This window comes from Notamacropus eugenii, chromosome 5 (assembly GCF_028372415.1).
Source record: "Notamacropus eugenii isolate mMacEug1 chromosome 5, mMacEug1.pri_v2, whole genome shotgun sequence".
NCBI lineage: Eukaryota > Metazoa > Chordata > Mammalia > Diprotodontia > Macropodidae > Notamacropus > Notamacropus eugenii.
The window spans coordinates 186,359,728-186,383,114 of NC_092876.1; the positions used below are offsets into that span (position 1 = coordinate 186,359,728).

General features: G+C 37.2%; 1 protein-coding gene across 5 annotated transcripts in view; it reads right to left on the reverse strand.

The window, feature by feature from the left end:
• Positions 1-23,387, reverse strand: part of CPAP (centrosome assembly and centriole elongation protein) — a 48,495-nt gene that overhangs the window by 3,248 nt on the left and 21,860 nt on the right. For 3 of the 5 annotated variants that reach the window (XM_072611661.1, XM_072611660.1, XM_072611659.1), the window contains exons 9-13: positions 19,303-19,468; positions 15,797-16,039; positions 15,243-15,327; positions 10,612-10,676; positions 5,333-5,434 (exon numbers count right to left, since the gene is read on the reverse strand). In XM_072611661.1, the coding sequence (XP_072467762.1) occupies positions 5,333-5,434; positions 10,612-10,676; positions 15,243-15,327; positions 15,797-16,039; positions 19,303-19,468 (661 nt within the window). The remainder of the gene's footprint in view (positions 1-5,332; positions 5,435-10,611; positions 10,677-15,242; positions 15,328-15,796; positions 16,040-19,302; positions 19,469-23,387) is intronic. The other 2 variants (XR_011967564.1, XR_011967563.1) reach the window with 1 other exon arrangement.

The following is a 23,387-nucleotide window of genomic DNA, read 5'->3' on the forward strand; positions in this document are numbered from 1 at the left end:
AAAAGATCTTTAAGTAAAAGTATGCCTTTCTCTGCTTATGGAAGTCCATTTGCGTTCATATAATTTTAGTAGGTAAGATTGGAAAGAGGAGATGACTAGGTTGGAGGGGATAACAAAACCAAGAATGATTTTCAGACTGGTAGAGGTAAAATAATTATAGTTGAGGGAAACTCACGAACTGATGCAAAGTAAACACAACCAGAAAAACAATACACACGGTAACTATAACAACGTAAACGGAAAGAACAAAATAATTTTTTAAATAAATGCAGTTAAATTATAATGACAAAGCTTAGCCCAAGACAAAAGATTTGAAAAGGCATCTCTCTCCCTGTATATTTTCCAAAAGTAGGGGGGACCTACGATTATGAAACACTGCATATAACTTAGATTTCCAAAAATGGGTTAGTTTGAAAAAAAAAATAGGGTGGTTTTTTGTGGGTTTTTTGTTTTTCTTTACAAGGATGGCACTCTGGGAGGGTTAGAGAAATGTACTGGGTACTATAGGTGAGGAAACTTGATCTATGTTACATGAATTTGTTCTTCATATGGACAACCTATCAGTTATTCCAGTCTGAAGACTTTTATTTTAGCATGATCACACTCACCATGAACTTCATTGTTTTCTGTGATACCTCACTTTTTTAAACATTAAGGGACGTAAGCATTTCATCTTAAAACACTGATAGAATTTACAGAGAATGCTCATGAGAAAAGCTATGCAACTTTTCCCACCCGTTTTCTTTCCCTATTTAGTGATGGGGCTAAACTCACTGATCATTTGTTCTGTCCCAATCATACATGGTGGGACAAAAATTGTTTATGTTATCCATCCAACTGCGTGTCTGAAGCTACAAGGAAAACCTCTTAATTCATTTGTTTTCCTGGGTATATAGTTAGCCCAAATAGTTGAGGAAATACAGCTCTCTTTCAGAAGGCACTGTTGTCCAAGGTTTGATACAATCAGCACAACTTTAATCTGCAAACAGCATTTGGGGGACCTTGCCATCCAAAGGAAGTCCTTCAAAATTTGAGTCTTTGCTGATTTTCCATCATAGTGTATATGTCTTGGGAAAGCATGTGTTTTATGCCTTCCTGATATTGACAATTAGAGGATTCAAAATGTTCTCTCATTTATTATATATCTTTAAAGGAATCTTAAATAATTTTGTGTATGAATACAATATAACTTTTTGGAAGAGGACCTTTTTAAGTTGGCATTTTTACTCTTACTAAAATCAATTTTTTTTAAATCCACACAACAGAATCTCAATTTTTCAATCAGTTGTGTGGTCAAGATGGTTTATTTATTTATTAGTATTAATAAAATCAGACATTTATTAAGCCTTTACTATGTGCTGCTATGCAAAAGACACCAAGGCAAAAACAGTCACATTTCTCCTGGGGGAGACAAGATGCAAATGACTATGTACATACACAATACAAACAGTATAAACAGGTAATCTCAAAAGGAAGATTTTAGCAGGAAAGGGGGATGGATCAGAAAAAGCCCTGTGCAGAAGGTAGGATCTGAGCTGTTTTCAATGAGGTTTGAGATTTTTTTCATGCCTTTAGAATCATCATCATCTTAGATGTATCTTGTGAATCAATCCCAATTTGTCATGTTCAGCACAGATCTCCATTGTATTTATGTCAGCTCTAATCCAGCTGTTTTTCTTGTGTTTTTTTCTCCTCAGTGTTATTTCTACCACTGTAAGCATATCCAGGATTTGATTATATTGTCAGATTATGATGATTATGCCATTCTTGATGATGAAGAAAACTTGTTATAAAAATCTTTTGCTGCTCTTTTTTTTTACCCTTTCAACTGTTCTAGTTTCATATTTTGATGACTTTGCTTAGTAGGGTCTTTTGCCCTCTTAAACTGATTGCACTCTTGTTTTCTGCTTTTTTGGGGATTGTGCTCAATCTTCCACCATCCTTCTTAAGACTTTACAAACAAGATGATATTCCTGGAAAAGTTAAGTCAGGTGTTTGCTGATCAAGGCATCTGGGTCTCACCTGGTGTCTTTCTATCTACAGCAGTAAAACCTCTGTGTGAAACTATTAAAAGTTTTGTCCTTCCATTATCAATTTTCGTTATCCAAAAACTTGTTTGTCTTGGTCAAGACAGAGTTATTGCAACTGCATGACTTTTTCCTTTCCCATTTCTATTCTAGAGTTAACATAAATTTTTTAATCAGTGGTCTGAGATATAGACAGCTGAATCAGCAGTGAAGCCAAATCTTTTCTTGTCTGTTAAAATGATATCAATTTTATTTTTTGTGATATTTGGTGATTATTTTCATCACCCAGCAGTTCTTCTCTTGAAGAAAGTGTTCATGAAATATCACCTCAGGACCATACTTTGTGTAAGGCTTTGATCAAAACACAAAAAAACTAGCAGGATTTTCTTACCACATTATTTTGATCTTCCTGTCTATTTCTCACCCTTCCCACCTATTTCCCCACCTTTGCAATGAAGTCCCAAAATATACTGATTAAATTTGGAGACTCTTTCTGAGTTTTTGTAGAATTTCTCTGCCATTTTGTCATCTGTAACAGACATTTATAAAAACACCCCAATTTCTTTGTGGCAGTCTTTCTTGCAATACTAGTAATGAGCATTGCCATGCAAGATGATCAAATGTTTGAAGAAGTTGTTCCTTGTTCTTTGGGTTCAGGATAAAAATAACTGTGCCATTACTCTTCAGAAAAATCCATAAGCCAGTCATTCACTTCACTGCAAGTTCCTTTTTTCTGTTTTATTTTTTCCCCTAATTTCAAAGAGCATATATTTTTTCTTTCAATTAATTTTACTTTTCAGCATTCACTTCCACAAGATTTTGAGTTCCAAATTTTCTCTCCATCTCTCCCCTCCCCCCACCCCAAGACAGCATGCATCCTGATTACCCCTTCCCTCAATCTGTTCTCCCTTCTATCACACACTCCCCTTCTCTTGTCCCCTTCACCTCTATTTTCTTGTAGGGTAAGACAGATTTTTATACCCCACTGCCTATATATCTTACGTGAATGTAAAAACAATTTTTAACAACTGTTTTTAAAACTCTGAATTCCAAATTCTCTACCTTCTTCCCTCTTCACCCACCCCTATTGAGAAGGTAAGCTGTTCAGTATTGGTTATACATGTGTAGTCATGCAAAACACTTTCATAACAGTCATGTTGTGAAACACTAACTACATTTCCCTTCATCCTATCCCACCTCCCATTTATTCTCTTCTCTCCTTTGACCCTGTCCCTCCTCAAAAGTGTTTGCTTCTGATTACCCCCTCCTCTTTTGCCCCCCCTTCTATCATCCACCCCCTTATGACCTTCCCCACCATGTTCCTATAGGGTGAGATAGATTTTCATACCCAGTTGAGTGTGTATGTTATTCTCTCCTTAGGTCAAATCTGATGAGAGTAAGGTTCACTCATTCCCTCTCACCTCCCCCCCCCTTCCCCTCTATTATAAAAGCTTTTTCTTACCTCTTTTTACGTGAGAGATAATTTACTCCATTCTATTTCTCCCTTTCTCCTCCCAATATATTCCTCTCTCACCTCTTAATTTTATTTTTTAGATATCATCCCTTCATTCAACTCACCCTGTACCCTCCCTCTCTCTAAATATATACATATATATATATTCATGTATATATGTATACACACACACACATATATTGCCTCCAACTACTCTAATACTTAGAAAAGTCTCAAGAGTTACAAGTATTATCTTTCCGTGTAGGAATATAAACAGTTCAGCTTTAGTAAGTCCCTTATGATTTCTCTTTCCTGTTTATGTTTTCATGCTTCTCTTAATTCTTATATTTGAAAGTCAGATTTTCTATTCAGTTCTCATTTTTTCATCAGGAATGCTTGAAAGGTCTCTATTTCATTAAATATCTATCTTTTCCTCTGACATATAATACAGTTTTGCTGGGTAGGTGATTCTTGGTTTTAATCCTACCTCCTTTGACCTCTGGAATAATATCAGATTCCAAGCCCTTTGATCTCTTAATGTAGAAGCTGCTAGATCTTGTATTATCCTGATTGTGTTTCCACAATACTTGAATTGTTTCTTCCTGGCTACTTCCAATATTTGCTCCTTGACCTGGGAATTTGGCTACAATATTCCTAGTTTTCTTTGGGGGATCTCTTTCAGGAGGCAATAGTGGATTCTTTCAATATCTATTTTACCCTCTGGTTCTAGAATATCAGGGCACTTTTCCTTGATAATTTTTTGAAAGATGATAGCTAGGCTCATTTTTTATCATGGCTTTCAGGTAGTCCAATAATTTTTAAATTATCTCTCCTACATCTATTTTCCAAATCAGTGGGTTTTCCAGTAAGATGTTTCACATTGTCTTCTATTTTTTCATTATTTTGGTTTTGTTTTATAACATCTTGATAATTCTGGTTTTTTAAGGCATTCTTCTTGTTATTGGCTTTTTTGACCTCTTTTACCATTTGAGTTAGTCTATTTTTTAAGGTGTTGGGTTTTTTTCAGCATTTTTTTGGGGTCTCCTTTAGCAAACTGTTGACTCATTTTTCTTTATTTTCTTGCATCACTCTCATTCTCTCCCCAAATTTTCCACTACTTCTTTCACTTGGTTTTCAGAATTCTTTTTTGAGCTCTTCCATGACCAGATTGTCTTGCCAAGATCACGGATTCAAAGAAAGTGTTTCCAGTGTAGCAGAACCTGCCATACCATGTATTCAGGAAGCATATCTTATAAACTCATACTCTCATCCTCACCTTGGGTTTATACATCTCTTAAAACGTTTTAAGTGTTGTCATATGAAAGGTGAGACTTATCCTATATAGACAGTGCCAGTAAACAGAATTCGAATGCATAAAAATTAAAGAATAAGGAGCTCTGAAACACAGCTGTGGCAGGGGGACTTTATTAGGTGGTAAACTCCCTATCCTGGAGGTTGAGTAGAGGCTATATTTGTTAGAGATACACTTGTCAGAGATATTATAGATAGATAGTATTCCTGCTTTATCTATCACTGAGTCCCTTCTAACTGAGATTATTTGACAAACTGTCACTCTTAAATTGTAGTCACGTTGTTTTACCATCACCAAGACTCATATTTAAATTTTCTTTAGGAGGAGTTGAAGAGCTTTGCATAGCACTTAATAATTCGTTATTCTCAGAGGTATCTCTACTCTTGCTTTTCCCCAAATCTTTAAACAAGCTACTGCTTATTTATAGCAGCCTATTAAGGAGAGATGATGGAAGAGAATATAGTAATTTGTTTTCATTTTTCTTTAGCAAATAGACAAGCATTCAGACTTTTAAGAAAACTGTAAGTTTCATACTCTTACTTTTCCATCAGGATGACTGATTTCTCCATGAATTTCTTCTTCTTGTACTTTAGAATCTGGAACAGGGCATATGAGAGGTTCACATATTTCACTGGGTATGAGCTAAAAAAGAAAAAAAATAAGACCTCATCAGTAATTTAAAGAATATATATAGCATCACACAGGAAGGGAATAAGCACGTGCGCGGACGCACACATACACACGTGTGCCAAAAGCACTTTGCACATACACCATTTGATCTTCTGGAACATAGGTACTGACACCTTTATTTTGCAATTGAGGAAACCGGGACAGATTAAATAACTTGCCCAGGGTCACATAGCTACAAAGTGTTTCTGAGGCTAGATTTGAACTTAGGTCCTACCAATTACAAATCCATTGTGCTCCTGCTCCACCTAGCTGCCATATCCCCCCACAAAAAACAGGTTAGTTTACACATTAAAATTCACTAGGTTTACTATAAAATGATACGTATTAGGTTCTAAGGACCAGATATATTTAATTACTTAATTAACAAGGGCAGGGGTTCTTAACTTTTTTGTGTCATGGACTTCTCTGGCAGTCTAATGAAGCCTGTGGACTCCTCGGAATGATGATTTTAGATGTATAAATACATAGGATTACAAAGAAAACCAATTATATTTAAGTACAGTCATCATGATGTTTCAATAAAAAGTTTTAAAGTTTAAGGACTCCTGACCTCCTAAAGGAAAGATTTAATGTTGCAGACACCATGACTACCTGTCTTTACAAGGAACTAAACCTCATAATCAACTGTACCTTCTAACCACCTCCACCCCAAAATCCAGTTTAACTCTTGAAGTAGATCCTCTAGAAATAAAGCTGTGTGTGATATGCCAGAGCTGGTTGAATAATGAGACTAGAATCATTTCCACCTGATACATCAAGAGGTCAATCACGGGAAACCTACACTGACCTGCTAAGTCCTATAGTTGTCAGCTGGGCAATCAGTGGATAGAGAGTTAAGCCCGGGCTCAAATCTGGCCTCAGATACTTACCAGCTGTGTGATCCTGGGCAAGTCCCTCAACCACATTCTAAAATGAAGATAATAACAGGACCTCTCTCTCAGAGTAGTAAAGATCCAATGAGATATAAATTGTAAAGTGCTTGGTACATAGCAAGCACTGTATGAATGCTTAATCTCTCCCTCACCCCTGCAGATGTCCCCAGGTTTGCTTAACAGAACAGTTACAGAAGTTCCAAGTTTGTCCAGAATAGAGCTAACTCAAGTGCAGACAAATCTACTAGCAACTTCAGCCCTGGTACTCATTGTTTGAAATTTCAGGAAGCTATCAACATCCTAGCAAAAGAAAATGTAACTTAAGGGTCCAAGGAGCAGATGCTCGAAACCAACTAGTTTTATCTTGACAATATGGTTTCATGACAGTCATTATATTGCACTAGATTTACTAAAACAAAAGCCAAGGGTAATCCTGCAAAGGAGAGCACAGCATGTCCCTGGTATCAGTGGTATTTTGTTAAAAGTGAGCCCAAAGCCAGTGCTACAAAGGCAAAGTGAATTCCATGTCAAAGCTTTCCTGCTTCCAGAGAGCCTCTTTGATCAACTTCAGCTCTAGCCCCTGACCCATCTCACACCAACAGCTTTTGACCAAGCTCCCTAATGCCACCTATACATTCTTCAAAGGCCTCCCAGAAGAACCTCGAAACATCTGTCTGCCTCCCCTAAGGGACCTCTCCCCATCCACTGACACCCCCCTGAACTTAGTTCTCAAGGGTTAGCATACTAACTTCCAACCCATTTTACCTGTCCCTCATGGTACTGACCTTCAGTTGCTGAACAAAACCATTTCCCTTACCCCAACTATTCTTTCTCTTATTCCCATCTACTTCAACCCTATTCTTTCAACATCCCACTCTAGATCTACCCAACCTTTCCACTGTGCACCCTGGAATATCTATTCCATAATTTGACTTCCTTTAACTTTTCCTTCTCAGTCCTTCTATCTTTTGAAATTCACTGAGACTCCATTGCGTCCCTGGTTACCCTTTGCAACACTAGCTATTCATTGCCACTGCCACTGCCAGAATTTACAACCATCAATTGGCATCCTCTCCTTCTGTGTGGTTTATATTATCCACACCCAGATCAAATATAAAATCTCATCCAGATCAAAATCCTTTACAACCTAGCCCTCTCTTCCAATCTTTTTGTACTTTACACTTATCACCCCACCCCACCCCCATGTACTCTGTGATCCAGTGATCCTGGCTACCTTGCAGTTCCGTCCTCCCAGTTCTGTACATTATTACCAACTGTCCCTTATATATAGAATGCTCCCTCCTTTTGTCTACCTTCTGGCTTCCTTCAAACCCAGCTAAATTCTCACCTTCATCAGAATGCCCTTCCCAATCCCCCTTAATTCTATTGTTTTCTCTCTGTTGATTAGCTCCAGTTTATCCTGTATTAAATAGTATGTTGATACATAGTTATTTGGATGCTGCTTCCTCTATTAGACTATGAGATGCTTGAGAATACAGCATTTCTTTTGCCTTTCTTGGTATTGCACACATTAGCACAGTAGCAGCACACAGTAGGCACTAAATAAATATTTATTGAATGACTATCCAAATTTATCACTCTGTGCAAATCCTGGTGGCCAATACCTACTGACCCCAGGTCGTCCCTTCTTCCTTCTCAATGAGTTCAGTGCTGGGCACGCTGTCCTTATTTCCACCCCCACTCTTTCCATCCCCCTAGGTCACTTTACCATGTCCCTTAAATACTCTAACTTCCTAGTTCCACAGTGTGCTCAGCTCCCTCGACTGACATCTCTGCTCCATCCTGGCTGCATAACAAGAGGGCCACATGCTCATTCCTCCCATCATCATCAGTGTTTTATTTCTATGTCGATGAACTCTAAAATTCCTTTATTTGATGATAATCTTTTATCACTCCATCTTTGCCTATTACCAGTCATGCCCTGCAAAACCCCAACAGTAGATTACACTCCCTTCCTGTCTCCTTTGTTACTGTCCTTGCACCACTGAATGGAGCTGGAAAAAGTCAAATAATACTACACAGATGACTGGATCCACTACACATTTATGTCCTCTGATCTCAATAGGGCCTTCATGGTAGCAAGGCAATCATTCTAGTCCTATGATCAGTTCACAATCCGATTTATCCCGGTAGCTATTCCAAACCTCTCTCCTTAATCTCCCCATGGCACCCTCTTCTTTATACCCTTTCAGGACATCATCTCACCTCATATTTCACTTAAGGGGGGGGGGGGGCAAAAAACAGGGTCCTCTGTCAAGAGCTCTTTACATCCCTTTGACATCATTTCCCCATTTCCTTTCATAAAGTCTGTCTCTGATGAAGACTAGGCCTTTCTTGCCAAAGCCAACTCTTTCAAATTCACCCATGAGACCATCTTCCATCCATCTTCTTCAGCACATCATCCTGTCATCCTCATGTTCTTGAATCTCCAATGTTCCCTCTCCACTGGCTCCTTTCCTTCTGCCTACAAACATGTTCATATCTCCTCTGTCCTCAAAAAGTCCTCACATGACCCCTACCATCCTAGCTAACTAGCCTTTCCCCCTTCTTTGTTAAACTTTTGATTAACTCATCTATAGTACCTGCATTTCCTTTCCTCTCCCTCTCCTGAACTCTGCCACCTGGCTTCCAACCTCTTCATTCCTCCTTGTAGACTGCTGTCTACAAGGCTACTAATGATCTCTTCATTGTCCAGTCCACCATTTCTAAATCCCCATCTTTGACATTTTTGTTCCCCTCCTGCTGAATCTTTGGCTTTTCTTGATCCTACTTTCTCCTATTTATTCTCCTGTCTGAACACTTCTCACTTGTCTTTGCTGCTTCTTCATTCTTGTCACAGGTCTAACTGTGGATGTCTCCCAAGATTCTGCCCTCAACCCTTTCCCCATCTACCTCAATAAAATAATTATTTTTCTCAGTTGCCCATTTGTTAGCAATATTTGGGGGGTTCTTTAAGAATCCTGATTACAGCAGTGTCAGAGAGTTCACATTCATGTAATCCTTTTTGAGGTTTGTTTCTATGATATATCACTTAGTGACCTCATCACTTCCAGGGCATTTAGTTATCTCTGTGGAAAGGATCCCCAGAAATGTATGTCCAGCTCTAGTCTTTGACCTCCAAACCAGAGGTCATGTCTCAAATTCACCACGTCCAGGGCAGAACTCATCTTTTTTCCCCCAAACCCTCTCCCTTCTGAATTTAGTTATTACTACTGAAAGTACCACTCTTCTGCTTTCCCAGGTTCACAGACACTACATCCTCCTCATTCTTACTGATGCCCCCCCCCATATGCAATGGGTTTACAAATCTTATCATTTCTACCATCATGTACCTACATCTTCCATATACATACCTTTCCCTCCACTCACAGAGTCACCAAGTTAGTTCAAGTACTTGTCACCTCTTACTTGGACTATGGTACCAGTCCTCTAATTGGTCTCTTTGCCTCAAGTTTCTTCCCCACTTCAATCCATGCTCCACTCAGCTACCTACAGTGTAGGTCTGACTACGTACCTGGAGCTCAGTAAACTCCAGTGACTCTCTATTACCTCCAAAATTAAACTCCTCTTTTTTGTATTTCAGGTTCTTCCATAACCTGACCCCTTCCTACCTTTCCAGTGCTCTCACATTTGACTTTCCCCTCTCCTATCTCCACATTCAACTAGCAGTACTGACTTGATGTTCCTCAAATATGGTGCTATTATCTCCCATTTTTAGTATCCCTTGTATTTGGAATGCTCTCCCCTCCTCCTCTTTACCTCTTGACATCCCTGGCTTCTCTCATGATTCAGCTCAAAGGCCAGGTTTCCACCCCAGTCACCAAAGCCTTCCTAAGATTACCTTCCTTCTGCTCTATATTTATTATGTGTAGGCATTTAAATTTCCAAAGTATCTTCCTCATAAGGATGTAAGATCCTTAAAGGTAGGGCCCATTTTTGTATTTTTTGCCTTTCTTTGCCCCCCTCCTCCATTCCGTCCCCCCACCACCACCACAGTGCTTAGTACAATACTTGAAACATAATAAGAACTCAAAAAAAAAAAATGCTAGGTTAATTAAAGCTAAATTTTTTAAAAGCCTCAGCAGAACCATTTATTCACTTGCCCATCTAATCATTTATCTCTTTAGCTACCATTTTTTTTTTAAACTTTCAAGGCAGGCAGGTAAGGAGGTTAATTCTAACACCAATTCATTTATATCTACATGCATTAAAATATTAAGCTACAACAAAATTCACCTGTCTTTTATCTGAATTACTTAGATCATGAACCGGTGCTGACTTTGGTCTCCGAGGCAGATTTCCTGTTTTTGCCAGAAAAAAAAAGTTACATTAAAAACAAGGTTGGCAAGATTAAGAAGTCTCCTTTCAATTAAAACAGGCTCATATCAAACACATGCACTTATTTTTTTTTTAAGTCTTAAAATTAACTTTTCTGTCTTAGTGGCATACTGGCTTAAATAAGCATCTTTAAAATTTTGGCACCTGACATAGAATCATTGATTTAGAACTGAAATGGATCTCAGAGATCACAACATTTAAAACTGAAGAAACCGAGGCCCAGAGAGGTGGCAAACAATAAACTTATTTATATACTACAAGTGTGTGATGATGATTCAGTTGTCAGAACATCAATTTACACCTAATTTAGAAAACTGGCAAAAATTCCCTTTTAAAAAATTGTCTTTGTGTAGCATAGAAGAAAAGTTGTTGGGATGACAGCTTACATAAAGTTCATAAATATCACACAGTACATATCACTAAAGACAATCAAACTTCTTGGAAAACAGAGGTATCACAAATACTTGTTTACACTGTGATGGATAACGCTGCTTAAATAGCAACCATTGGCAGAGGGATGGAGTTAGCCACTATGCAGCTTCACCAAGTGTCTAAGCCAGGTCTTAAGTCCAGATTTTATGATAAAGACTGGTGCTTTTTGGTACCCCACGTGATGTCCCTCTCTACGGGTGTTTTTTCCTGCCATGGAGCTTCCACATGAATTAAGCAATTTCACTTTTGAAAAGTATTAGTTTATGAATTCTATCTAGTTATGATGGAGAAAGCCAAGTTGTAACCAGATCCAGTTTGTAGCAAATGAGACCTGGAAATTCACTTAAAGAATAACTAAGACTCTTTGCAAATGCACTTATGCAACAGATCTTCTTCTACAACTTAGTTGTTGACACCATTCTCTCTGTCTCTCTTGCAATGTCATAGGAAATTTGGCATGCTTTTTAAAAAATATTTATTCCAGGCTTAAAAATAAAGCATGAGAAAAACTTGATTTGGTGACTTTCCATCATAAAAAAAATGTTTTTTATATATTATGCTAGAGTCAAGGTCACAGAATTTTAGTGCTGGAAGGGACTTTGGTGATCATGTAGTTCAGACCCCATCATTTTACAGATAGGAAACTGAAGCCTAAAGAGCTTTGCAGAAGGTCCCAGAAGTGGTATCAGATTCAACATTCAAACCCTTGTCATCTTATTCTAAACCAAGTTCCCCTCTACCCACACCCTCCTGTTTTTGTGTTTCTTCTCTTCTCCCCTATTTGACTATAAGCTCCGTAAGGGAGCTAGCCTAGTGCACATCACACGCAACAAGTTCTGAATAAATGTCCGTCCAGTAAACATTGCTAAACTTAATCTAGGGTCCTTTTCAAGTCTTGAAGTGGAACATGAACTATAATTGTCAATCCATACACAGAGAACAAGAACAAGAACCAACTTTCCTAACTCCTGGACTAGGTCTCTTTTGAAAGACTATTTCACCTTTAATGAATAGTCTAATTTGTGATTTATTTTCCATTTAGTTAACTAGTAAATTTAAGAAGATAGCTTATGTCTGCAAAAACACTAAAGCACATGTAAAGTTAGTTACCTTTCAAACTTTCCAGTTATAAAAGCTAAGTTTCCTTCCTAGTCTAAATCCTTAGGGGGGAAGGGGGGAGAGCTAAATTTGTTTAATTCTACTTTTTCTCATGTACACTTTAGTATTCAGATAGAATATTTATGTTTACAAAACACTCAAAACAGAAAATTATCAAGTTTCTTATAGCTTAACTGAATAATCTTAGCAAATGAGTTTTTAATTAGCTCTCTATTTGTTAGCAGTACTTCTTTAAGAATCTGGATTACAGCAATACCAAATAACAGCTCACATTTATGTAATCCTTTTGAGGTTTACAAAAAAGACACCCACGATCTGATTTGAGACTCATAATCCCTGTGAGGTAAATCCTCTGCTTTACAAACAAGGGAACTAAGAAGTCGAATCACTTGCTGAGAGTGACATGACTAGCTATGTGTCTGAAGCAAGATCTGAAGGCAGGTCATGCTAACCCCAGCACTGGATGCTTTATGCCACACTGGCTGTCTGGAGATGTCTAGCAGATGCATCCACTCATTCTTTATGGTGCAAAATCTTCTAACGGAATCTCAGAGTTAGAAGGGCTTTCAGTGGACATGTAGTCCAACCCATCCATATCTGAAAAAGGTTATACCTTTATGACAAACAGTGATATAGCCTTTGTTTGAAGGCCTCCAGTGAGGCCTTCTCTTAATGGAGTCCATTCCACTTCTGAATAGGTCTGCCGGTTAGAAAATTTTTCTTTACATCAAGCCTCTATTTGCCCCTTCATTGCTAGTCTGGCCCCGTTGGGGGAAAGCAGAGCAAATTTAATCTTTTTTCCAATGACAGCCCATCAAATATTTGAAGGCAGTTTATCTATCTTCTCAAGTCTTCTCTTCAGACAAAAATCTACAATTATTTAAAATAATCTTCATATAGCCCTTTGCCATCCTAGTCACTGCCCCTAGATGGTCTCTAGCTCATAAATTCCCTAAAATAAGGAACTGGAAACAAATTTCCAGATGTCGTCAGTCTAGGACAGAATACAATATGATAATGATCTTTCATTAGGCCTTAATCTGAACTTGATAAATTACACAATAATAATAACAGCTAGCAGTGACATAGCGGTTACCATGTGCCATGCACCATGCCAGGTGTTATACAAATATCCCATTTGATCCTCACAACACTGCGAGGTCGATGCTATTATTATCCCCATTTTGCAGATAAGGAAACTGAGGCAGACAGAAAGGTTAAGTGACTTGCCCAGGGTCACACAGCCAAAAAAAGTATCTAAAAGGGCATATTTAAACTTAGGTCTTCTTGATGTGAGGCCCAGCATTCTATTCACTATACCACCTAATTTTGCCTCCATTCTTCTTTAAGAGATTTCAAAACTATAGAGTAAGCAATGAAATCTATCAGTCACTATTAGAGCAGAGGTCTGGTGATCAGGTCCAGAAAGACACATTTTTTTTCTAGACTTATACCATCTATTTTAAGTCCATGCAAGAGGCATGCTTATTATTAGCTTGTCTTGTTGGCCAATTAGTTATTCCCTACTTGACCCAATCAAAATTCACACCTTGTTAAGAAATCACTAGATATAAACCATCTTGTTTACACATTTTAAATTTTATCAAGTCAAGCAACTGACTCATTCAGCTGAAGTGCCTGAGCCTCTTGTGATTTCATGAATTGCTTCTTAATGGGATAAAAATTAAGATGTACACCAAAGATTAGCATTTCTTAAACTATATTCTGTGGAGCTCACAGCCAACCATTCTGCTTTTCTGTCTGTGTAGTTCATACACAATTTCTCCATCTAACAAATTTAGAGAACTAATTTAGTAATGTTCAGAGAACATTACTAAAAAGTTGCCTGCTGAAAGATCTGACTCAAATGAGGCATCATGATTGTGTAATCAATTGATTTATTGATTTGATTGATTATACTGGCATAATGAAAAGTGTTTATCTATATTCTTGGTAAAGTTGAGGGGAGGAGGGGATATTTGTTTTATTAACTGTAAATACTTTTTTTGTACCTACATCTGCTATGGATCATTGGGTAAAATCAAGAAGACTGAAGAAACAACAAGGAAAAGTGTTAAAATACACCTAGTTCAAGTACCAAATACCAAAGAAGTAAAACAAGATTGTATGAGTGATTTCCCTGCAGTGTTACCAAATGGCTAAAAACAACTCCATGCTTCCAGAAAAATTACAAAGCTACTTACCAACAGAATATAACAAAATTTTAAATGAAGCTCTCAAATTCTCTAAGAAAAAAAATTTCCAAGACAACAGCTTATGTAAAGTGGATGATGAAAATTATACTGAAATTTTAAAATACTGTTAAATCAGTTTTGTGGTATACTTACAATAAGCAAATAAGAAACCACTTCTGAAGATTTTACTAAAAGGGAGCTAATGACATTTTGCTAAAGAAAATAGGTCCAGAAAAATAGTTTTAAAGAAATAAAAACTTACTGGGAACAATAAGAGAAGAACTCACAAACACCTGTAAACATCGATTGAAGCATTATCAGCCTATGCTGTACATGTCTTGTCTGTACAATTATTTGCACAATGTATTCCTCCATCATGACTTTGCTTTTATTCATATCCGTGGGGCCACAGCGCCCACGCACTTAATGGTTGTAATGACATCACCACTGTCAAGTGAAATTTCAGGGTATCCGACTGTGGCTGATCAGGCCAATACGAGCTCAGAAGGCTCTACCACAGGCTGGGCACAGATAGTGCGTGTGAATATTTGGGATTTGCACATCCTGTGTTTACTTTGTGCTATCTCAATAAATGCTTGATGACCGACAGGTCTTACTGTTATTAAAAGAATCCAAACTCAAACTCAGACAAGAAGAAGGAGAAGAGTTTCAATGACAGAAAAAATCTGAGAACTTAATTCATAAAACAGATATTGATAAGCTTCTGCTAAGTTTTTATAATACACATGTATGCTTATGGCCCACTCATAAACCACTTCATACCTTGTCCTGGTGAATGATTTTTCTTGTATTTTTCCATCTGACTTGAAGATAAGTTCTGACTCTTCTGAAAGCCTAACAATGGATTCTGTAATCATATTACATATGGACACTTTAAGCAAAAACAAATGCTTATTTTTTAATGGTGAACAATCTGTGACAAAAACATTAGGCATCATTTTGTTCAGTTTGTTTTCAGATCTATTACAGTCAGATAAGTAATCCATTTTCAAAGAGGGAAATATTCTTTAAGCATAGTACTAAAGTAGTCTCATTTTTTTTTTCCTACACAATACCCCAAAAAGGAGATTACTTACTTAACAAATCCCTCAATTTGTACTTCAATTTTAAGATTTAAACATATCAATTGATTTTTTAAATCTTATATCAGGCTCAGCATTAAAAACATAGCTTCATTTTAACTACAGATTATAATTAGCAATGTTGGAATCCAAAGTTTGTAACAATTATAAAAACCTGTTTTTAAAAACTTTCATTGTATTTGTATTAAATTTTGAATAATATATGTGATCAGTAAAAAATAACTATAAACTCACTGTAGACTCTTCTTTTTTTACAGAAATCAGGGAATTTTCATTCTTTAAGTTGTTTTCAATAGCTTCTGCTTTTTTCCAGGCTTCAAGTCGAAACCGTTCCATTATTTTTATCTCTTCCCGAAGGTCAGTGTTCTCTTTAGCTAATGTTTCTATCTGGCTTTTCAGGCGACCATGTGTGTTTGACCACTTTAACTCTTTTCGCTTTAGCTCTTCCTGTAAATCTGATATTTGTTGTTTTAAAGCCTTCAAAAGATAAGCAAGCATTCAGAAGTACTCAATAAATTCAAATGACATTTTTTGTTATCAAGCTGCTATAGTATCAATAGATCCTAAATGACAAAGACATGCATGTAAACGGATTGAGCATTTATTTACATCCAAGGAACTGTTAGGTGTTGTGGGTATATACAAAAAAGGTTTAGGACAAATGGTACCTGCCAGCCATGTGTTTGTAAGCTAGGTAGGGAGAGAAGACACATAAAAAATAAATATTACAAAAAGTCCTGTATATTTTAAATATCATAACCAAAATATAGGATATAGGAATTCAGAAAAAAAGAACATGTTTGTCTGGGGAAATTATGAAAGATTAAGAAAAACCGTGTCTAAGTTGGCCCTGAGAGACTCTGATCAGCAGATCGATAAGAGATTTCAGGTAAGGGAAACAGTTTGAGCAAAGGCCCAAGAAGGCAAAGCACAACAGCCAAGGGCATAAAAAGTGTATCAGTTTGGCTAGAGGAGCAAGACCCTGTGGAAACATTATACAACATAAACTAGAAAAGTTAAGTTGAACCTAAGGCTTTGAATTCCAGAATAAAGGGATTGTATCTTATCCTGCTGGCAGTTAGGTTTTGAGTAGAGCGGTTATAAAACAAAAGGAAATTTTAGAAAGAAAAATCTGGCAGCAGACAGAGTTAGGAGATGGTGACAGGGAAAGGACCAGACATATAGAGCAATTATTGCAACAGTCAAGTCATGAACCATGGATGGTGACAGTGAGAAAGAAAAGGACAGAGATTTGGAAGACGAAGAAGATTCAACTTGATTGCTAATTAAATGTAGGGGGTTGAGAGAATGAGAAAAGTTGGAATATATCAATCAGCAAGCATTATAGTAACAACTATGTGCCAGACACTAGAAGCTGAAAAGACAAACAAAAATGAAGCAGTCCCCTACCCCCATAAAGAAGTTTACATTTTAATGGAGAAGATGGCACGTACATAAATCTGCAGGTTAAAATTTTGTTGGGTATGGCACTGGTGGGTTAATCATGGCTTCATTAAAGAAGGTAGCACATGAGAAGAGTTTTGAAAGAAACAAGGAAGTACAAGAAGTGGACAGCATTTCCAGGTACGGGGGACAACCAGTAAAAGGCACAGAGGTAGGAGATGAGGTACCATATGGGAACAGCCAGAAGGCCAATTTGGCAGGACAGCAGAATGCAGGAAATGGAACGATGTATTCTAAAGCTGGAAATATACAGACTAGAGTTAGGTGGTAAAAGACTTTAAAAGCTAAACAGAGGGATTTATATTTGATCCCAGAGAAGAACAAGAAACTATAAAAACTGAGTAAGCAAATAGCATGATCATAATTGCACATAGGGAAAAAAAATAATTTGACAGCTGTGTGGAAGAGGGCAACTGAGGCAAGGAGACCAATTAGGAAGATACTACATTAGTTTAGGCAAAAGGTAATGAAAGTCTAAACTAAGGCTGTGTGAATAGAGAAGGGGATAAATACAAGAGATATTGTAGAGGTAGAAACAACAAGATTTGGCAACTAACTGGATATGTGGAATGACAAAGAACAACGAATCAAGGATGACACCACAGTTGCAAATCTGTGTGACTGAAGGAGGGTGGTACAATCAGCAAAAATAAGGAAGTTTGAAAGGTAAAGATTTGGGAAGAAGAAAAGTTCAGTTTAAGACATAGTGAATTTGATATGCCTAAGGAATATCTATTTTGAAATAACTAATAGGTAATTGCAGATGTGCCACTGGACCTCAGGAGAAAAGACTATGGCTGGATTTGGGAGTGGTCCACATAGAGACAATAATTAAACCTATGGGAACCAAGTGAGATAAGGTACAAAAAGAATTAGTGAGAACTCAGGACAGCCTTTAAGGTATATCCACAATTAGGGGGCGTCATGTGGGTGATAAACTAGAAAAGGAGACTTAAGGAGTGACCAATTTCAAGCCTGAATGCACTTGAAGAGAAAAACAATTACCATTAGTCAAAATAAAGAAGTCATAGGATTATCAATGTAGAACTGAAGGAGATTTCATAGGATCATCTATTCCAAACTTTTCATTTTACAGATGAAGAAACCGAGGCTGAGGGAGATGAAGTGACCTGTGTTAGGGAAGCAGCAGAGGTCAGAACTGAATCCAGTTCTCTAACTTCAGAGCCTGACTTAGGAAGAAGGGATTCAATTTTTAGATAGAACTTGAGCTAGTGATGCAAAATTTACAGAAAAACGTCCAATAAACAGCTGAATGTGGAACTGGAGCTTGAGAATGAAGTCAATATTGAAGAGCAGAGGAAAAAAAACGTTCCCGAATCTAATCTAGTTATTAGATAAATATGAAAGGAAGTTTTTCTTAATCTAATTAATAAGAAACTATAGTCAGTGAAAAACTATTATCTTCTATTATAAAAAATCATTACCTTTAAAAAAAACAAGACATAAGCATTATGTACAATTAAAACTCTGCTTTTAATAATCTCCTACTTTAAAAAAAATCCATTATTTCAATTAACATGGATAGTCCATCCACTGATTCACAACCTCTTTATGCCTCAATAGACTACCATCTGAGCTGCCACAGCTAAAAAAGTTTATCACCTGATATCTAACGTTTTGGTGATAAGATGACTCACCTGGCTAGACTGGTCATCAGAAGATAGACACACAGTTGATATATCACTTGGAGCATACCTGAGGTCCTATAGGACCTTTCAAAGTTATGCTCCACTAGCATATCTAAAAGAATCAATGGTCAATTCGTTGCACAGAAACAGAATTTCAATGGAAAATGTTTCTAATAAAAATAATATCAAAGCCTGAGTTTAATATGATAATATGTAAGAGGTCAGAATTAAGGTATTAAATAACTGAGCCACAGCTTGATAACAGCTGCACAATGAGAATCAAATGAACCAGTTCTTATTTATTATTGCATGCTATCTAATCTGAAGTTATGACATCTTCCTGGTTTTTATATAGAAGAATATCATATTTATCTAGTTAGTGCTAAAGATAATTATTAATTCTTTTTACAAGTGTTGTATTGCATTAAGTATGTTCAGTTAGAATTTTGAAATCATACTTACAAAACACTTAAAATTATTGAAATTAGCAAATGAAGCCTATGTTGCAGATCCATAACAAAAATTCTATAACAATATATTATTGACATTTTCTGACTATTGGTCTATCAATGCAACTTCTAGCACTCTGCACAGCTTGTATGTTTGCACTCCAAAGAGTTCTCATACCTGAATTTCTTCACGTTCCTTTCTATCTGGAATTGCTCTTGCAGTTGTAGTATATTTTTCAAAAACTCTGCGTTCTTTTTGTAGCTTTCGCATCTCCTCCTTTTTAAACTCTTCAATTCGAGCCAATTCTTTTGCTTTCTGCAGTTCAAAGTCTGCAATCTCTTTCCTAAATTGAGTAAATACAAATATATCTTATCACCTAAAATAAATATCCAATAGAGTCATCCAAATGTCAAATCAATAAGGAATTTTAAGTGGCAACCTGTAGTGTCAAAATCAGAGAACTAACGAGACAAACATTACCTAAATATGGCAATATTCTCAGTTATATCAGACATCATAAGAGACCAGAATTAGGATAGTAAAAAACTGAGCTACAGTTAATGATAACCATAGGTGCCTTTTTAGAACAGTAATTTCCCAGGTTATAAGATTTAACAGTAATGCTAGAACCCAGCATCTGTCCGTAAGCTGGTTCTGAGAAAGCAAGTTTACACAAGCTTACTTTATATACTTGCCATCCCCTGTCTAATAATGAATCTGCCGTCCCAAACTGAGCTGCCCCACTATATGGTGAAGCAAGAACACAAGAAGCCTGCCCCACTGGTTTACCCAGTTTCCCTGCTCTTTAAGCCCTGATGTTTCTCCTATTGTATTATCTCAAAGCCTATCCCCTTTCTCCAATCCAAAGAACCACACTCCTACTTTAAGCTCTCATTACTGCTCACCAAGATCATTGCAATAACTAATAATTGCAATAAGTAATATCTGGGATTCTGTGTCTCCTATACACTGCTACCAGATTAATCTTTCTAAAGATGTCACCTACCTTCAGCAACTCCCCACTATTTAATGAATCCAAATTCAAAACCCTCCATGATTCGACCTATGTATTCTTTCATAAGGCAATTAAGATGGCATAATACTGGAGCATCAGAACTGCAGTTTGGAAGACATGAGTTCAAATCTAATCCTAGATACCCCTCTGTGTGCCCTACACAAGTCAATTAACATCTGTCTACTTTAGTTCCTCATCTGTAAAATGGGAAGGTATGTGTACATAGTATACAAAATAAATATATATCTATACATATGTGTGCATATATATATATATGTGTGTGTGAGAGTGTATATTTTTAAAATCCGTTTGTTTGTTTGTCTATATCTCTAGCCCTAGTCTCTCAAACTACAGTCCTGCATCACCAAATGCCTTTTGGACTTCTGATCTGGTTTATCATCCTTAACTGCGAGTATCTCTTAAGATTCTTCCCTAGATTCTCTTCTCTATTTCATGATCTCTTCACCTCCCATGGGTTATCATCTTGCAGAGGATTGCCAAATCTGTCTATCCAGTCAGTCTTCTCAGCTCCAAACCCACATCTTCATCTGACTATTAGATATTTCATTCTGGATGTCTCACTGGTACCTGAAATTCATACGTCCAAAATCCTTCCTTTTTCTCAACTTCCCCATCACTAACTCCATTTACACAATCCACCAAATCTTACCATTTCTATCTTCACAACATCTGGGTATACCCCCTTCTCTCCACTCACAATGCAAAAAAGCACCCTAGTACAGGCCCCCACCACCCATCTGGAATGCTGAAATAGTATTTTGACTGGTTACCCTACCTCGTCTGCTCTCCTTTCCAATCTATGCTCCGCTCAACAGCAAAAGGGGTCCTCAAGTGAGGGGGTCAGGAAGAAGAAATCCAGAGCCAAGAGTATTCTGACTCCTTCTCTAAGATTAGTCACTCAGTAAGCATTTACTAAGCACCTATTATGCTGGAGGCATTGTGCTAAGTGTAGGGTAACAAAGAAAGGCAAAAGACAATCCCCTTACCCTAAAGGAGCTCATAATCTCATGGGGAAGAGAACATACAAACAACCATATCCAAACAAGCTATAACAGGACAAACTGAAAATAACCAACTGAGGAAAGGCACTAGAAAATTAAAAGGGGATCAGGAAAAGCTTGCTTTAAAAGGAGAGATTTTAGCTGGGACTTAAAGAAAGTTAGGAGGTAGAGATGAGGAAGGAAAACATTCCACAGAGTGGGGAACAGCCAGTGAAAATGCCAGGAGTCAGGATGTGGGGTTTTGTTTAAGGAATACAAGGCCAGTGTTACTGGACTGCAGAATATATGGGGGAGGGAAAGGAGGAGGAAAAGAATAAGACTTGAGTGTTTGAGGAAGAGTCAATATATATATATACTGAAGTACCCTAGTATGAGGCAGGAGTTGAGGAGGTGAGAAATATTGAGCCAAGACTGAACTCATTGAAAAAAGGAAAGGACTGTCCCTGAGGTCAGCAAAAAATAGCTACCAAAATTTTGACTGAATGAGAGGTACAAATTGAGTGAACCTCTAAGGAGGAAAAGTTATCGAATGATGGAGGTAGAGTCAGTCAACAAACAATAAGAGCCTACCAACTTCTAGGAGCAGAGCCAAGACGGCAGAGTAGAGAAAGCACTCTGCAGAGCTCTCTCAACATTTCCATCCAAACATTAAAATAACACCACAAATCAAAATATAAAGTGGTAGAGCAAAAAGGTCAGGGTGCGACATTCTGCGAGGCCAAGACAAGACAGGTCAGAAATAGAGATCTGTGACACATGGAAGGAGGCTGTCCTGGAGCCCAGGTGGATGAAACCGGTGGTGGGATTAGGTGGTGGTGACAGAAACAGCAGCAGCTTCAGGAGCTCTCAAGCCAGAGACAATAAGGGAACCTGGTCAGAAAGAGATTACAAAGTACCTCTGTGCAAACGCTGGACACAGGAACAGATACTGTTTGGCAGCTCCATTGTCTATACCAACTTCTGGTTCATAGTTCAAAGGAGAAAAGGAGTACTTTTGGTCACGAGGAAGTGGAAGCCCTGAGGGGTTTGAAAAGGGAAAATCTATATGCATACTACATTGGTAATAGAAATCTTTCTTTTTCCCTGTTGTGGGAGGGGAAAGAGATGAGAGAAAAGGGGGGGGGGGTGATAAAGGGAAGATAGATAAAAGAAGAAATAAAACAGACTTCAGAAGAGGGACAGGATGAAAAGAGAGACTGATAAACAGTAGAAAATAGGAAAGAGGAAATGTACAATTAGTAATCATAACTGTGAATGAGATGAATTCACCCATAAACTAGAAGTGAATAGCAGAAAAGATTAGAAACCAGAAATCCCAAAATAAGTTGTTTACAAGAAACATACTTGAAACAGACACAGAGGATTAAATTAAGGGGCTGAATCTATTCTGCTTCAGCTGATGTGAAGAAGGCAGGGGTAGCAATCATGATCTCAGACAAAGCAAAAGCAAAAATAAAACTAAAAAAGGATAAGCAGAGAAACTAAACCTACAAGGAACCAGAGACAATGAAGTAATTTCAATACTAAACATACATGCAACAAATGTCATTCGTGGTATCCAGATTCTTAAAGGAAAAGTTAAATGTATTACAGGATTACAGGAGGAAATAGTAAAACTCTATTAGAGGGGGACCTCAATTTTCCCCTCTCAAAGGTAGATAAATCTAACCACAAAATAAATAAAAGAGAAGTCAAGATGAATAAAATTTAGAAAAGTTCGATATAATAGACCTCTGGAGAAAACTGAATAGGAAGAGAAAGGAGTTTATCTTTTTCTCAGCTGTACGTGGCACTTTCACAAAAACTGACCATGTATTATGGCATAAAAAGCTCACAACCAAATGCAGAAAAGCAGAAATATTAAATGCACCCTTTTCAGACCATAATGCAGGAAAAATTATATTTAATAAAGGGACATGAAAACATAGACTGAAATTAGAAACTAAGTAATCAAATCCTAAAGAATGAGGAGTCAAAGAACAAAACACAGAAACAATAACTTCATTAAAGACAATGACAACAATAAGATAACATTCCAATATTTGTGGGAATGCAACCAAAGCAGTACTTATGGAAAAATTTTATCCCTAAATGCATGCATAAATAAAAGAAAGAACAGATCAATGAATTAATCATGCAACTAAAAAAACTAGAAAAAGAACAAATTAAAAATCTTTAATTAAACACTAAAATGGAAATCCTGAAAATCAAAGAAGGGATTATTA